Source organism: Nylanderia fulva, unplaced genomic scaffold (assembly GCF_048542155.1).
Source record: "Nylanderia fulva isolate GAGA-0341 unplaced genomic scaffold, ASM4854215v1 Scaffold25, whole genome shotgun sequence".
Classification (NCBI taxonomy): domain Eukaryota; kingdom Metazoa; phylum Arthropoda; class Insecta; order Hymenoptera; family Formicidae; genus Nylanderia; species Nylanderia fulva.
The window spans coordinates 2,331,185-2,348,943 of record NW_028190314.1 but is presented as its reverse complement, the minus strand read 5'-3'; the positions used below and the strand labels follow the sequence as shown (position 1 = coordinate 2,348,943).

At 28.7% G+C, this 17,759-nt stretch overlaps 2 protein-coding genes across 8 annotated transcripts; one reads left to right on the top strand and one right to left on the bottom strand.

Annotated features, from left to right (window-relative positions):
- Positions 1 to 233: 233 nt before the first annotated feature.
- Positions 234 to 4,322, bottom strand: LOC114940725 (uncharacterized). 6 transcript variants are annotated; one of them, XM_029315472.2, is made up of 5 exons: positions 3,571 to 4,322; positions 2,562 to 2,721; positions 1,897 to 2,476; positions 1,225 to 1,533; positions 234 to 1,097 (listed from the first exon to the last, which is right to left on the bottom strand). In XM_029315472.2, exons 3-5 carry the CDS (start codon positions 2,422 to 2,424, stop codon positions 696 to 698), a joined length of 1,239 nt encoding a protein of 412 aa, XP_029171305.2. In that variant the 5' UTR covers positions 2,425 to 2,476; positions 2,562 to 2,721; positions 3,571 to 4,322; the 3' UTR covers positions 234 to 695. The 6 variants fall into 6 exon arrangements, with proteins under 6 accessions (XP_029171305.2, XP_029171302.2, XP_029171306.2 ...); XM_029315469.2 differs by having other exon boundaries at positions 1,897 to 2,445; XM_029315473.2 differs by having other exon boundaries at positions 1,897 to 2,445; positions 2,570 to 2,721.
- A 10,906-nt stretch (positions 4,323 to 15,228) lies between these two features.
- Positions 15,229 to 17,227, top strand: LOC114940721 (cytochrome c oxidase assembly protein COX18, mitochondrial). 2 transcript variants are annotated; one of them, XM_029315465.2, is made up of 7 exons: positions 15,240 to 15,320; positions 15,446 to 16,000; positions 16,083 to 16,220; positions 16,333 to 16,480; positions 16,553 to 16,674; positions 16,774 to 16,884; positions 16,967 to 17,227. In XM_029315465.2, the coding sequence occupies exons 2-7, from the start codon at positions 15,464 to 15,466 to the stop codon at positions 17,156 to 17,158; spliced, it is 1,248 nt and encodes a 415-aa protein (XP_029171298.1). In that variant the 5' UTR covers positions 15,240 to 15,320; positions 15,446 to 15,463; the 3' UTR covers positions 17,159 to 17,227. The 2 variants fall into 2 exon arrangements, with proteins under 2 accessions (XP_029171297.1, XP_029171298.1); XM_029315464.2 differs by having other exon boundaries at positions 15,229 to 16,000.
- Positions 17,228 to 17,759: the final 532 nt, after the last annotated feature.

Sequence of the window (17,759 nt, the reverse complement as noted above, 5' to 3'; positions counted from 1 at the left end):
ATCAATTTGCTATTGAAATGTTACGATGCTATCCTGTTTTTTAACATAAATCTTTTGAATGTTGATTCCTGTTTATCATGCTTGTGCGTGACTTTTTGTCGTGTCAAAATTTTGCGCATAAAATATATGTGTTATATATTTTTTATTATATTTATTATATATTATAGATACAAAAATTAATTAAAATCTTGACAACAGAAGGAATAAGGCTAAAATAATTTTTGACAAAATCGTTAAAAAAATTTAATGTAATGTATATTGTATACAACTACTATACATATAATACATATAGTATATTTATATATTTTATATATAATATGCGTCGCTAATATCTTCAAATTGTGTTACATTCTAGTTGGTAGACAGAATGCATATGTTGAGAGAATTAATAAGAATTTTGATAAATTAACGTATCCTGGAATTCAAATTTCAACGATGCAAATCGATGTTAACAGATGAGAAGGAAAATAATTAAAACCCGACACACTTATTATTTACAACACATGAATACGCAAGAAAATAAAAGATGTTATGTCCTTAAAATTTAAACATTTCATGCTACATATATGCTACATTTATCCTTTGTTTAATGCAGATAAAAAATAGATGTTTATCAAAATAGTTATTAACATATAGTAAAACAACATATAGAAAAGAAAAAATTACATATGTTAAAAATAATTGAATATATTACATTAATCGAAATAATGTCTTTGATCCATAATAGGAATTATCTTTTGAGCTAATATTACAGCATCTGGATTTTTAAATACGTCCATTTTCGTCTCTCCTTGCAATTGCTTCAGCACGGTCTCGAAATCTTCAGTGTCTTTTACATCTGCCATCATTCTAAAGGCAAGTACAACACCTGCAAACACAGCGTATATTCGTCTCTTATGCAGGGCTGCCTTTAAATTTTTCATCGTAGGCGCTTTCGTAGTACAGCCTATCGAAGTCATTGTATTCGTCAAAGTTTTCAAGTATAAATTTAATAAGAAATCATCATTCTCATTTTTTATTTCGGTTTGCGGACAGATATTTAAAAAATAATGCAAATCAATAGCTGGAGATGAGTAAACGGACATTTGATAGTCGACCTGTAAATATTTATTCAGAAAATTAATTTCTATCCAAATTTGTCTCATTTTGTGCAAAAAATTTAGAGTTTTCATTATGTTTTAAACAAACTAATAAAAACTTATTTTTGATAAAAAAGAACATTACCATTAAAACTTTACTGACTTTTCCATTATCGTTTTCTTGGAACATTATATTGTTAGTCCAACAATCACCATGATTTAGAACACAAAATTCATTAGGTTCGTATTTGTACACGACCGCACATCTATCTCTAATCGTCTTGGCCAATTTATCTAATTTAGTTGCAATACGTGCATTATACTTCTGATCAGCCCAACCTTGAATCGCTTTGCTCATATTTAATAAAGACACTTCCAACAATCGCATATAACTCTCCGGACAAGTCGCAGATAAAATTCCGCCAGTTTTAAATGACTCGATCAACTTAGGTTCCTGCAAAGTATCGTTTAAGCTTCGATTATTTAAATATTTATCGACCTCGCATTTTGATTTTCTTATATTCCAAGTCGAATAAAACATATTATAATTATAACAAATTGATTATAATAAAATTACCGATTATACAAAATAGTCTGCTTATGAAAAATATGTATTATTCTATAGTTTTTTAATTCTGTTATTTTATACATGTATATATATAAAACAAAGTAAATTTTTTTTTATAAATGAGAGCTCAACAAAATTAGGAATTTTTATGCATGAGTAATTGGATTCTATAAATATTTTATGTTATTTTAAGATTAAATTATTATGTTATATAATTCGATGCACTTTATTTCGCATATATATATTTACCTTTTCGTGTAATGCTACGGAACCGGCATGCAATTTGGCTAATTGCTCAATCACAAGAAGACAATGCGCCATTGACAGTCCTTTTTGCCGATCCTTCATAATGAATCCTTTTTCTGATAGATTCTCCATAACGAGAATTCTGCATTCTGACGATCCGAACCACAGTTTCGGTCCTAATTGCTTATGCACGAGCTTCTCGATCTTTGGCAGAGTTTCCTTTAGCATCGTTAATTCGCGTATAAACATATTCTGCTCGCGAACCATTGTCAACTGCATGCCGTTTTTAGGCTCTGATTTGATGACAATATTAGCAATTTGCATCGACAATTTCTTATCAATTTTAGATAAAATTGTATAGACAATTTTCACTTTGAAGAAATTACTTAAAAAATTGGTTCCCATTACGATGTTGGAGTTTTTATCTTCTACACAAAGCACGTTAATCGTTTCATCGCAAAGCTCTGTCCGAAGTACCATTTTAAAGAATTCGTTGATGATTGTTTCGTTCATGTTTTGTGACACATTCATTTTAATTGTTGAATATTAATTCTGCGATAATATAAATTATATCTAAAAGATGCTATATATTTAATGAAACGATGTATTGTTGAAAAGATGTATGTTAATTTGCAGAGAAAAATAAGACTAATGAGAAATCGACTTACGTTCTCACCTCTCAACTATACACAGTACTGAGGATTGTAAAGTATCGTTATAACCATTGTGTATTATTTTGTATTGTTTATATATATATATATATATACCTAAGGTCTAAATGTAAGTCAATCTGCTGAAAATAATCTAAAGAAAGAAAATTGAAATGTTCTGAAAATTAAAAAAGAATTTATAAACAAGTTTGTTGCGTCGAATCTGCGCTTGACTCTTATTAGTCCTTTTTCGTACCTAATTTATTTGTATTTATATATATGAGATCTTTTCCAATTTACTATTATACAAGTAAGATAATTATTAATTGAATCAAATTTTATATATAATAAACAGAAACATAATTAAATATTTAAAAAAGAAAATTTACATGTATGCGCAATATTGTGACAATTTTTTGATATCCTTATATAGAGTTGGAAAGGAAGATTAAAAATAAAAAAGAAATATTTTTTATTATTATTTATCTTAAATATATCTAATTATTGTTGTCAATATTATCTCAATTATTTCAAAAGCAAGACAATTGTCAAATTTAGTTACTTATTGTCAGATTTGTTAATTACTTTATTAAAAAAAGCCAGTATTTCTGGTTTTATAAAAAGTTAACAATAGTAATTTTTATTGAAATTTTTTTTTGAAATAATAAAATACTTATTTAATTTTATTCTGGAAGATCAGTTTCGTGTATTTTTATTGCGTGGACAGTCATAAACTGCAGTTTCATTCTCGTTGACACCTTCCTTGAGCTTATATTTGATAATTATATTATATTGATAATGATAATTAAATTATATCACAGTCAAAGATTGCGTCATAGTTTTGAATAATACAGTAGCGTTATTCGTTGTACTCAAATGCAAACTATTTCGTATCGAGACTAAGATTAAGTAGATTTCTTATTAATATAACAATGAAATAGAATTTTAAATTAAATAAATAGAAAGGAAAATAATGCTTCCTCGAAGTAGGATTTATGATCGAGTCTGAGCAGGAGTGATTGTGTACCTTGTAAATCATAAAGCTAGTACAAGCCTTTTTTCAAAGGACTTCAGGCTGCCACGATGGACTGTCATATAACTTTATAGAAGGCAAAAAAGTAGCTACTGTGTTGTTCGGTTCGAGTCTTCTTATTGTACTCTTATGGCGATGCGCTTATTTAGTTTTTCGTAAACACTTTTACAATCGTCGCGTGTGCGGTAAATTAGGATAACAGTTCCAGTTTGCTACCACAACTTTAGAAGAAAAGTTTTTACTGATAGTTTTGAAAATTCAACAAACATGCACAACAAAATAGCTGGTAATAAAATCATTCACCCTTATTTTTTTCTTTGTTTTACGGAGGTATTTTTTGTCTTAGTGTTTTTGATGGGTTTTATGTTATTCTTATACGACCACCGTTCGTAGTTTTTAATAGAGGTTACTAACTTCCATATTTTTTATTAGCGTTGGGTTTTTTACGAGATTGCAAATTTTATAAGTTGATCCATTGATTGTCGAATTATCTCGATCGCAATTTTGTAGTTTTGTCTAAAAATGTCATTTATACGTAGTATTATGCTTCGTTGGATGCTTTATTTCCAGTATTGAAATGAAGATTTAAGGATCTTAGAGATCGCGTGGATTTTTATATTTTACTCAAAAGTTTATCGAATAAATTAAGTAGCTTACACTTAATGTGATTGAATTATACGTTCACTCAATATGTCGTTTATGACTGCGTGAAAATTATAATTGCGATTGATCTGGATAATGTCGGAATTGTTTTGCGACTGTCCGGCGAGCGTTTGCGACGGGCCTTTTATTTCTTATTTTTTTAATCATTGTTTGGAAGGAGTGGCTGGATATAGGATCCGTTATTTTGTGACTTCGAGTGCAAACAAAGATGGTTTATAATAGAAGTTCTTCGCTTGCACTTTTGCAATTTCCTGTTATCCGTGCGTGGTTCGCTACATTAGCATTTTACATGATAAACACCTTTAAAATTACACTAAAAATTCGTATATAGTCTCTCGAGCTATAACAATAGAAATTGGATTTGCGTCCAATAGTGATAGTTACTTCAAATACACATATATGTACAAGATATCAAATTTGCGTCATCGATAAGTAATATGTTATATAGTATATCAAATTATACTGTTAGATCATAAATTTAGGAATCTTAACAATTACACGATTTTACTGGTTATATATAAATATATGAGTTTTGTATCGAAGTTGTTTACTTTATAATTTTATTACATTATCGCGATAAATCAAATACATATTAAATATATTACAGAGTGGTCCAGTCTTTATTCATTTCATAAGAGTTATATCGTGCAAATCAACTGAAAAATATTTTTTAAAATAATTTTTTGCATTTTTTTACAATAAATAATGATTTTTGATCAAATTACTTATCGAGTTTTTTTTTTTATATTTACATCTCGATATATGTATGTAATTTATAATTCTTCTTAAAAGCTGTATTTGCTTAGCATGTTGCGCGGTGGCATTTCTCTCGAATATTTTATATTTTATATAAGTATCTCTGCAAACAATGCAAAAAATAGGTAGCTATATTTTCAAAACCATCAATAAAGTATAACGTAGCGCTAAGCAGATGTCAAAACAAACTTATTAAGGATACATATTTAGATCGTTTTAAAAAGGTAACCATAATTTTGGAGACCCAGGTAGGATCCTAGCTGTAAAGAACAAAAGTTTTTAGAAAAAAATTGTAACAAAAGCCTAGAAATGCTACCTATTGATAGGGAGTGACTCTGGCACACGCCATAAAATGGGAATCGCTTTTCTGCATAAAATTCTAAAATCTGGTCGAAGAAAGTTTTGCACATTATGTATCCTGCTGCTTTATTATCTTGGACGGACTACCTAGTCAGTTTCCGTATAAATTATTATGTAAAAGTGTCAAAATAGAAAGAGAAAGAGAGAAAATGAGAAAAAGAGAGACAGAATGTGTGTGTGTGTGTGTAAAAATATTTTATTTTTACTCCAGTAAATGTGCAAAAATATTTTTGTATTCTTACAAATAATGCAAAGTTTAATAGAATATAATTCTTTTAATTTTGTTGTAATGCTTCGTAGCATTATATAATCTATATTGCGGAATAGAAGTGTTAAATATACTATAATAATATTATTTTATAATAATTGTAATTAATTACGAAATAATTATATTATATACGAAATTATTAATAATTATATATTGTGTGATTATATTTGTCTACACGCACAAGATTTACTCATTTTTATTTTATTATTATGATTTATTTTTCAGCATGTAATTGCTTGAGAACCCGCAAAAGATAAATCGCTTGTTCTACTTTGTCGCATAATCTCGTTACATACACCTAAATAATAATTAACTAAATAATAATTACTAATATTTTTATACATCAAAGATGCGATACTTATTAATCAATAATATTATTATTAATCATTTTTCGATATTCAGTTTTGCGCGAGCGACTTTATAGATTGGCTCGGTTGTTTTATATATGCTAATCAAGTTAAGAATTTATATAAAACAGTCTGTACGTCACACACGCAGAACGGATCATCGGCAAAGGGCCGGATGTGACATAAAACGGTTATATAAAACAGATGTTAGAAACGAAGGAAGCCCCTTGGCACCCCTATGCTGAGCTCTCGCGAGCACAGCGAAGCCTCTGCGAGAAATCTTTACATATGCATGGACCACTAGCGATACCGTATAAAATCAACGAGTTAGGCAATAACATGAGTAAAGAGAGAAGAGAGGAAGGTTTCCTTCTTAAGCCACGTCATAACATAAATGTCGATTTATTATCACATTACAAGTAATTTATATCATTATGATCCAATTAAATTTAAATTATAATTTTATCAATAAAAAATTTGTTAATAATTCGAATTGCGTATTATAATAACATATTTACATGTATTTTTTGTATTATGAATGATGAATGCATCTCTCTCTCTCTCTCTCTCTCTTTTATTAATCTTTATATTAAAGAAAAAGAAAAAAAAATAAAAAGCATATATTTATATACACTTGAAATAAGCAATATATGTATATGTTTCTCTTTTACATAATGAAATCTTTGACTATTTATTGAGATCTGCTACCAATATGTGCGAAGGATTAAGATAATCCTTCCTTCCGCGCGCGCCCAGCTTAACCATCTTACCGCAAACATTTCTGATCTAGAGTCGACCGCAGTTGCAGACAGGGAAATACGATACGTGACAATAAATTGGAAAGTTAAGGAGAACTTTTACCCATCAACAGATCATCGACTCTTTGGAAACTCAGGAAATGTCGATTTAAAATGTAATATTTTAGTAATGGTTCAATTGCTTAGCACGCGACAATAGAAAAACAGGATTTGTCAATTTACCAAGTTTATTGTACTGTTGAACCAGAATACTATAACTATACAATACAGTTATATTTCTTTCCTCTCGAAAATGTCCTTGTGTTTCTAATTTTATTTGGACAAGCAAATAACCATTATTTTTAAAGAAAGCCTTTGTCGAAACCACTAACGTTTATTGCAGGAAGTGTTTTCCAATGAATCTGTTTATACAGAAAAAATTGCGGTACATGCAATAAAAGTCATTGTCTGATTATTTGTTATTGTGTTTAACATTAGGATATTTCTTTAAAATATAATGAACTTAAAAGATATTTTTTTAGGATTTCATAAAAATATTGTAATGGTCCATATATATATATTACAAAAAGCCATTATAATCATAGAGTTTTCTGTAATCAATTATTCGCAATATTAATATTAATTTACATTTTGAGCGATTTAAATTTGCAATATTAATATCGCAAAAAATCGAACTTTCATCATTGAATTGCAAGGTGTAAGGAAGAAGTCTTTTATTCCTAAAAACCTGTTTCTACTGTTATGAAACAGCAGGGTTTAATGTCCCTTTATTTGATGACATTTCAATATTTATATGTATACAGGGTGTCCGGTAACTAACGGACCAATGATTAAGGGCGGATTCTCTGGCCAATTTGGAGACGATTTTTCCTTAGCAAAAATGTTGAGAAGTCAATAATTTTCGAGTTATAAGCGATTGAAAAAAATGGGTTTTTTGAAAACTAAACGTTGTGGAGTTAAAAGTCTAACATAATTACATTCTTCAGTTAATTTCAGGTAGAGTTTACTATAATAAAATTTTAATTTGAGGCTTAGTTATAAAGATACATAATGACAAATATTGGAAAGTTGTAAAAAATGATGATCTTTTTCGACATTTTCGCTGAGGAAAAATCGTTCCCAAATTGACCAAAGAATCCATTTGTAATCATTGGTCCGTTAGTTACCGGACACCCTGTATATGACAATAATTTTTGTTTTATTTTGAATTAAAATAAATTTTATTATTAAATAAAACGTTTCAGTGTAACATTTTTAAACACACACTTAAGAATAGTATAAGATACATTAAATTATGTTTGCAATAAAATATTATTTTTCTTTAATAGTGTTTTAAATAAAAAATGACTCTTCTGTAATTTATACAAAATAATATTAATATTAATTATTAATTTTTGTAATTTTGCTGTTTTTGATTCGAAATATTTTGATCTTCTTAATACATATAGGCGCAACATACACGCATTAAACAATATATATGCGAGATTTCCATGACACTAACTCGCGAGTTTCAATAGCTCATTAAACACGTGTCCACTTTTCAATGAGATACTCGACTTTGTACTCGCTGTGATATTATGTCTCAAATAAATGCAAAATTGTATTTTGTTGAAATCTATATATATTGGGAGAGTTGTTATTGATATTAAAATTATGTATTTCGTGGCAAATTTTGTGTTATTTTATTTTACATATACATGTATAAGCAGAAATCTATTAACATTAATAAACCCCGATGTTTATTAGCAATCCTTTTATGATGTAAAGACTAAACTTTAAAAAATAGAAAGAAAAAATTTTCTATTTTTAGAAAAACTATATTATTCTAAATGCTTTGACATCTCTATTTAGAAAAATTGTATTTGTATGAATCAAAAAAATTCCGAGAAAAGTGAAAATTATCGAATACCTGTATCGTTTCTATTCTTCCATTTTCTATTTTTAGAAAAACTATTAATTCTAAATGCTTTGACATCTCTATTTAGAAAAATTGTATTCGTATAAATCAAAAAAATTCCGAGAAAAGTGAAAATTATCGAATACCTGTATCGTTTCTATTCTTCCAATAAATTTTGTCGCACTTCCGCTTGTCCTATTTTATTTTGCGCTTACGATTGCAGATCAACTGACGTGTCGGCGAATCGTGGCTCCACACTGCGAGACTGTCAATTAGGAATCCGTCGGACGTTTCCGATATCTGCTGAATTGTCATTTCTCTCTGCGGCTGTTTGCAAAATGTCAAAGCTGATAGTCGAACGTAATCTTGAAATCCAATGATACTTATATGTTTCTTTGTACAAGCGCTTAACAAGTAAATATAACAGATGCAAATGGATTTCTCGATTCAATTTCTCAAAGATGCTCGATAAAAAATAACGCACAAAATTAAAAGAAATATTTTTATAATTTATAAAATTTATTATTAAATAAAACGTTTCTCAAATTATTTTTGCAATAAAATATTATTTTTCTTTAATATTGTTTTAAATCAAAAATGACTCTTCTGAAAAAATTCTGACATTTCATGCTTACAAGATTATTATATAATTTATATTTACATTGTTAAATTTTTTTAATAATTTCACATAATCTGGCATCATTTTTAATTATGCGAGTCGACAGATCGAATAAAAGGACATCACGCAAATCTATTTTGTTACGGGTAGCGATGATATTATTTAACAAACAAGCCGGATGGTGGACTTACGGGAATACTATTACCGGTAATCCCCACATCGTCTTTAGCACGCGGTGCGAGCCTATTCTCTGGTAATTAAGAGATTAGAGCCTGTTGCCTGACACTATGCCTCCGTGTGTTTCTCGCTCCTCTTCTCTCATTTCTTAGTTCTTACGACGACTACATATGCGCGCTTCTTATCCTGATCGCGTTACAAAGCGAACACGAAACACCTTGCGCAAACAAATTTCTCGCGTCGTTCAAGTACCCCTTGTGTTGCTTATAAAAATACTTTGTTTTGTGCGGAGAATATATAATTTTTTTCGACAGAAAATAATATAATAATTCTAATTGTAAGCGCAATATTAAATTACACGTCGTTTATTTATAAATAAGCAAATGTAATTTTAATACGAGTATTTTATTGGGATGCTGTAGTTATTTTGAAACTAAATATTGTGGATATGGAAATTCATTGTATAATATTTCAAGTTTTAATGCAAATTGGGCTTTATTGTAGTAAATTTTAACTTTGCGGAGAAAAAAAAATTATCCACAAGAAAGGAAGTACATGCTATTTTTTATGCACTTTTATTTATTTAGTTCAGTAACAACACATATACGTCATTATATATTTATATAACCGACGCAATTAAATTCTACAACAAATAAATATTGCATTACAGACTGCGATATTTATTTGGGGTAAAAGTATGAAAAAAAAAAAAATATATATTTAATTAAAACACATATATCCTTAATTGATATATTTATAACTTTCGAAAGACAAATGGCTTGTTAAAAATTGCAGGCATCAGCGCATGCTTTCTACATCAAAATCTTAGCTCGCACAAATCACGAAAAACCCGATTCCTCGATACCTGACAATCCAAAAGGTAGTGTGCCGTCGATCTCTCGATCGGTACAAACGAACGAGCAACGCATGTATATGCGACCTGTGCACGACGGTCAGGACACGTCTCGAATATTTTACCCCGGGAGTTTTTCCTCTTTAATTGATTCAATCGGCGAAAAACACGGCGAGACCGGCTTCAACCCCCTCGGGGGTTTTGCGCCCTCTTTCCCGCCGCATCATCCGCGCTTCCGACAGCCAACCGCTGTAACGAGACGCCAGAACCAACCCCCTTCCGAATAGAAACGCCAACCCCTCTTCGCGGTTTAGTCTCTCGCCTGTTCCTTTTCCTCACTTACCCCTCATCGCGGTTATCCCACCCCGCGCGTATTCGACCCCTTTGTTCTTTCTGCTTATCGTCTCCTTTTCCTTCGATGTTTTCCTTCGCGCCCTGCTTCTGCCTGTTCTTTCGTTCTTGCGCAATTAAACGTTTGTTACGTTTCCGATTCTGTACATTACACTTTTCTTTCGATTTTTTATTTTTAGTAATATAATTATGTTTCTGCCACTTTTTTTATCACACTTTTCTGTTTCCAATTATTTTATCTTTTATCGATGAAGTATATACGCTCCGCTTCGTGGAACATTTTTTTCTTTAACTCTTTGTGTATATAAAAAATTAGCTAATGAATTAAAATTATCAAGGGCGCATTAATTAATCTAAACACACACATTAATAATTGTGACGTTATTAGCTCACTTTATATATTCCCCTATTTTTGTCGCAATTTCTTTTGTGTTTAGAGTTCTTTATTTTTTTTTTTTTTTTTTAATGCACTTTTATCTCTATATTAGTCTTAATTATTTTACAAAGGTTTTATTTTATTGTTTATACATAATTAAATTTTTTTAAAATTGTAATTTTAATTTAATATTTAAATTTTCTTTATACTTCAATTTTTCTAATTTTGTTTCTTTTGTACGCGTTTTCCTATTAATATATACAAAGTTTTCAATCTCGGTTTAATCCCTATCGGCGCAGTAACATTTTCGACTGTGTAGTGTGATATAATACGGAAACATTTATACACAGTCGCGTCGGAAGAGCTGAATATATACATAGTTGTCGTTTATGCGAAGCATAATCTCTTCTGTCCTCTTCGCGAAGGGGCGCGTGTCGGGAAATGGAAATGGGTGGTTGTATTACGAGACGAGAGAGCGGGGAAAGTTTCTGCAAGTGCGGCGGAAACTCTCGCGGATTTTCCGTTTGTTATTTTAATTAGAGCCTTCGGGGCCCGCTCGTAACGAGTGCTTGGCTCTCGTCCGCGTTTATTGTATCCTTCTGAAACGACGGTTGTGTCGTATCGTCGGACTGGTACTGGTGGATCACGAAAATACGTATGTATTTTCCAGCCTTCGTTTATTTATATACCTTCCGCGAAATAATCTCGTAACGCCTTATTACCGCGTTAATAAAGCGTCGTGACTAAATTATACTTGTAATCGTAATTGTAGTTGTAATCAATTAATGTCGAATTAATTCTATGTATACAATTTTTTTTATATTCAATGAGCCAGCATCTTGTTAGAGTATATAAACAGGAGAAAAATTAATTAATGTCGAATTAATTCTATATATAAATTTTTTTATATTCAATGAGACAGTATCTTGTTAGAGTATATAAACGGGAGAAAAATGAATTAATGTCGAATTAATTCTATGTATAATTTTTTTTATATTCAATGAGACAGCATCTTGTTAGAGTATATAAACAGGAGAAAAATCAATTAATGTCAAATTAATTCTATATATAAATTTTTTTATATTCAATGAGACAGTATCTTGTTAGAGTATATAAACAGGAGAAAAATCAATTAATGTCGAATTAATTCTATGTATAATTTTTTTTTATATTCAATGAGAAAGTATCTTGTTAGAATATATAAACAGAAGAAAAATCAATTAATGTCGAATTAATTCTATATATAAATTTTTTTATATTCAATGAGACAGTATCTTGTTAGAGTATATAAACAGGAGAAAAATCAATTAATGTCGAATTAATTCTATGTATAATTTTTTTTATATTCAATAAGATAGTATCTTGTTAGAGTATATAAACGGGAGAAAAATGAATTAATGTCGAATTAATTCTATGTATACAATTTTTTTTATATTTAATGAGACAGCATTTTGTTAGAGTATATAAACAGGAGAAAAATCAATTAATGTCGAATTAATTCTATATATAAATTTTTTTATATTCAATGAGACAGCATCTTGTTAGAGTATATAAACAGGAGAAAAATCAATTAATGTCGAATTAATTCTATGTATACAATTTTTTTTATATTTAATGAGACAGTATCTTGTTAGAGTATATAAACAGGAGAAAAATCAATTAATGTCGAATTAATTCTATGCATACAATTTTTTTTATATTTAATGAGACAGCATCTTGTTAGAGTATATAAACAGGAGAAAAATCAATTAATGTCGAATTAATTCTATGTATAATTTTTTTTTATATTCAATGAGACAGTATCTTGTTAGAATATATAAACAGGAGAAAAATCAATTAATGTCAAATTAATTCTATATATAAATTTTTTTATATTCAATGAGACAGTATCTTGTTAGAGTATATAAACAGGAGAAAAATCAATTAATGTCGAATTAATTCTATGTATACAATTATTTTTATATTCAATGAGCCAGCATCTTGTTAGAGTATATAAACAGGAGAAAAATTAATTAATGTCGAATTAATTCTATATATAAATTTTTTTATATTCAATGCGACAGTATCTTGTTAGAGTATATAAACGGGAGAAAAATGAATTAATGTCGAATTAATTCTATGTATAATTTTTTTTATATTCAATGAGACAGCATCTTGTTAGAGTATATAAACAGGAGAAAAATTAATTAATGTCGAATTAATTCTATATATAAATTTTTTTATATTCAATGAGACAGTATCTTGTTAGAGTATATAAACAGGAGAAAAATCAATTAATGTCGAATTAATTCTATATATAAATTTTTTTATATTCAATGAGACAGTATCTTGTTAGAGTATATAAACAAAAGAAAAATAAAATATAAATAATTTACTTTTTTGAGACATATTTTTGACAAGTATGTTATAAAAAGATGAATTCTTGCATCATAAAAAAGACACATCTTTTACAATATGTACTTTATATAAAAAAATTATGCATTTTTTTATATAAAAAATTGAGATAAGAATAAAGATATCTTCTATCTCTCTAAGAGAAAAAACAATGAAGAAAGTATTTTACTAGATCTTTCTTAGCGCTGTCAAATAACTCTGATCTTTTTCGAATGAAGATTCTTTGCTTCCTATATTATCTTATAGAATATCGTTAAAAAGAGTTTCAATATTGCGAAAAGAATTCGTTAGTGTCGGTTTTTACTTGGTCAGTTGGCAAAAAGGAATAGAACCGTATTACTTTCTTTGTTGAGATTTTTTTCTCATTATGCAAAGAATTGTAATAATAAACGACGCGGACACCGTCGAGCATAATATTTTCCCAAATTCGGACAGATATATATTGTAAAATTGTAAAAATCCGTTATTCAGGAGCTCTTGATTCCCAATTTTTTGCGCGTTTAATTCTGTTAATTTTGGTGCTTTTTTACCGTTTTTTGGTATAGCCTTTTTTAAGTCAATTCTTTTTTATGCAATTTGTGAGAAAAATGGAGTATTTTTTTCTGTACGAATATATTTCACTTTGCATTCATACTTCTTAAAAAAGAAGAAAGAAGAAAAAAGAAAAGGAACATACACACACGAAAGATTGAAAAATAGCTCTTTACGGCGTTCTTTTTATGCCGCATAAAAGCTGGATCGGAGCTAATATTGATAAAATAGTACGCGGAATATTTTGAAATTCGATATTTTAATTTGTAAATAGAGTATATTATTCTCATTATTGTATTGTATTGGCGTGTAACGCCAATACAATACACTCTACAAAGGGTTCAGACGAGCCGCTTTTAATAACCCGGATACGGATGCCTCCACCTAGCAGTGTCGTATTCGGATCTTAGGTTCAGACCGACATAATCCGCAAGATAATTCCGTTCCAGGTTCTCTATAACCCCATCGTTGCATATCCTGTTACCTTTCCTTTTGCGCGTTTTCTTTCAACAGAAAAGCGAATAAGAAAATGTGGAAAATAGTTGGTTGCAGAACCATATGTTAAAAGTAGTCTCCGATTTTTGAAAAGGCTCCAATTCGATTTAAGATAGTATTTTATTTCATTTATTATATGAATAAACAAAAAAAAGGGGCCAAATATATAACAGAATTTTTTCTTTGTAGAGATATAATATAGAAAAAATATATACATGTAATTATTATATTATATTACGTATAAAATATAATATTATCAATATAATATTTATATTGATTATATTATACATGCAATATAATATTTTATAATATCAATACACAAAGTGGTAGTATGCATATTTATTTTATTATACATAATAAAATTTTTTAAAAGTTGCAAGAGATATTTTTTGAATTTGAAAATTTTTAAATTATAAAAAGAAAGGAAGAGAAATTTGTTTAGTCAAATTTAATTTATTTTTTTTTGTTTAATTTGTTAAGTCAAATTAAAATAAAATTTAATTAAATTATTATAAATTAAAATTTTGCTAAAATAAAAAATCTGAAAAAAATAAAGCTATATGTTTTTTATTTATATCCACATAGTTTATCAATAATATCTCGTGAATATATACATAAAAAGAGTTTAATAATATATATTAAAGTTTATAATATATGGTAGAGCAAGAAAGAGAATGAAACAAACTTACAGACAATTTGAAAATAGTATGGACACAAACTAAATAAAGATTTTACCAGTAGTAACTAAAAACGTTTTGACTATATAATTCTAAGTAATTTCAAAAATCAATACAGAGGGCAGTATCTGTCCATGTATCAGCTAATATCAGAGTATAATATAACCTCACTTTGATTTTACAATACGTAATTTAACGCTGTCTTAATATTTTGTGAAAAAGGTTTTGCATAGAGTTGCATATATATTTTAAATTATCAGTAAATGTGCGAGTAATCATAAAAATAAAATTCTGCAGTGTATACAATGAATTCATCTTATTGATGCATGTGTTTGATTTTTTTTAAGCTGTTGGTCCTCCTACTAATGTTTACCATGCATTTAACGAAGTTGCAAAATGTCTTCTTGGATCGGTTTATACGAATCAGCATTAATGCCACTTATTTTAATGTTTCATCAAAGACATTACTTCATATTGGGCATAATAATTACAGTACATCTCTTAGTACAAACATTACTCCAATATCTCTAAGTAATGTCACGATTAGGCAATACAGTTCAAGAGTACAAAATAATTTTTCCTGTGTGTCTTATCCACAAATGATTTCTCATATGCATAATGACAAGAAAGAGAATATAATGGGACATAAAATTTATAACAATCAGTATTATAACAATGTTAGGTGTTTTTCAAGTACTAGCATTGATTCTGTTGCTGAAACTCAAGTTCCAATGCAATTTAGTGGAATCTTTAAAACATTATCAGAAAGTACACTTGTTAAAATTGGACAAGATTCCTTATTGTGGATGCATGATTATACAGGTTTACCTTGGTGGTCAGTTATTGTACTTACCACTATTATGATGAGGACAATGATAACATTGCCACTAGCTTTGTACCAGGTAGATTTAGTGTGATATGTATTAGTATATAGATTTTTTTATAGCTGTAATATATCTGTCATCTGAATGTGTGCAATTTCAGCAATATATCTTTGCAAAATTGGAAAATCTCAAATATGAAATGGATGAAATTGTTAAAGAACTGAAAATAGAGACAAATTATGGGATACATAAGTATAATTGGCCTAAAGATTATGCTAGGCGTTTGTACAATCATTCTGTAGGTAATGTTTTTGTCTAATTTTTGTTTGTCTTAAGTTTGCAAATTAATTATAGTAATAAAATTTAATTACTATATTTAATGTAATAAATATTTGCCATTTATATTGTAGGCGAAGAAGCAGTGGAATAAATTAATTATTCGTGAAAATTGTCACCCAGCTAAAGCTAGTATATTGGTACTAGCACAGATACCTTTATGGATATCATTGTCAATGTCTATCAGAAACTTATGTTATATGTTACCTAAACAAAATGTTGGTATGTATGGCAATGTTTGGATTAAGATAAAACAGGAAAATTAATATATTTCTTATATATTTTTCCAATTAGATGCTTATACCATTTATCAGCAATTTATAACTGATGGATTTCTTTGGCTTACAAACTTAACTGTAGCAGATCCTTTTGTACTTCCTGTAGCAATGGGATTATTTAATTTAGCTATTATAGAAGTAAGTTTTTCTAATAATTGACTAGGATATTATGAAAAAAAATTTTTTAAACCAACTATTATAACATTTAATTTTTATAATTTTAATGTAATTTTGCAGATAACTTATATGAATAGGGTAAAAGAGTTAACAAAATGGAAGAAATATTTAACTTATTTCTTCAGAATTACTGCAATAGGTATGATCCCTATTGCTATGTATGTACCATCGGTAAGTTACACACAAAATTTTGTTATCAAAATAATTTAATTATATTGTAAATAAAGTGGGTTTCTAAATGCTTTTTTTATAGTGCGTGAGCTTGTACTGGGCAACTAGCAGTGCATTTGGTCTTTTTCAAAATCTAGTTCTATTATCTCCAAAATTACGTCGCTTTGCACGAGTGCCGAGAACTACTTCCGAATCACCGAATCCATACTGGTTACTACGTGAAAGGATAATATCTAGATGTCACTTTGAAAGAAAAGTTTCGCCGAAAACATAAAATTATTTTATTATGTTTTCTAACTTGTATAACCACTTGTACAAATAAATTACGAATTTTATGATATAATTTTCTTCTTAATTTTTTTTCTTGTATACACCTATTTATTCCCTCCCTATAAAAAAAGGCATGTGAAGTCGATTATCGAATGTATCGCGGTGCACTCGCATGTATCGAAGGACTCTCGAAAGTCTCGAAGTATATTGTTGCCTCTTTTCCGCGATACCGATTGATTCTTTCGTTGCGCTTCGTATTTTTTCCCAAATTTTAAAGTCTCTGATATATACAGTAACGTTAGGTCAGGACATACGATTTTTAAATATTTTTATCATCAAACTAAGGATCATTACACAGACGTATTCCTATATTTTGAACACTTTTTCATTTTTTAATTAATATCAGTCATTTAAAGCAATAATTAACTTTTTCCAAATTTTAGGTCCCAATATACGTATCATTATGTTGACACGTGATTTTTCGACATTTTTTAATATCAAACTGAGTATCATTTAATAGACATATATACAGTAACGTTAGGTCAGAACACGTAATTTTTAAATATTTTTTTTATTATCAAACTGAAGACCAATTCACAGACGTA

Coding starts and splice junctions, on each gene's coding strand:
- LOC114940725 (XM_029315472.2), bottom strand. CDS start 2,424: ATGAATGTGTCACAAAACATGAACGAAACAATCATCAACGAATTCTTT. Junction 1,534..1,896: donor CCGTAGCATTACACGAAAAG/GTAAATATATAT, acceptor GATACTTTGCAG/GAACCTAAGTTGATCGAGTC. Junction 1,098..1,224: donor AAGTCAGTAAAGTTTTAATG/GTAATGTTCTTT, acceptor AAATATTTACAG/GTCGACTATCAAATGTCCGT.
- LOC114940721 (XM_029315464.2), top strand. CDS start 15,425: ATGTGTTTGATTTTTTTTAAGCTGTTGGTCCTCCTACTAATGTTTACC. Junction 16,001..16,082: donor TGCCACTAGCTTTGTACCAG/GTAGATTTAGTG, acceptor GTGCAATTTCAG/CAATATATCTTTGCAAAATT. Junction 16,885..16,966: donor TTGCTATGTATGTACCATCG/GTAAGTTACACA, acceptor CTTTTTTTATAG/TGCGTGAGCTTGTACTGGGC.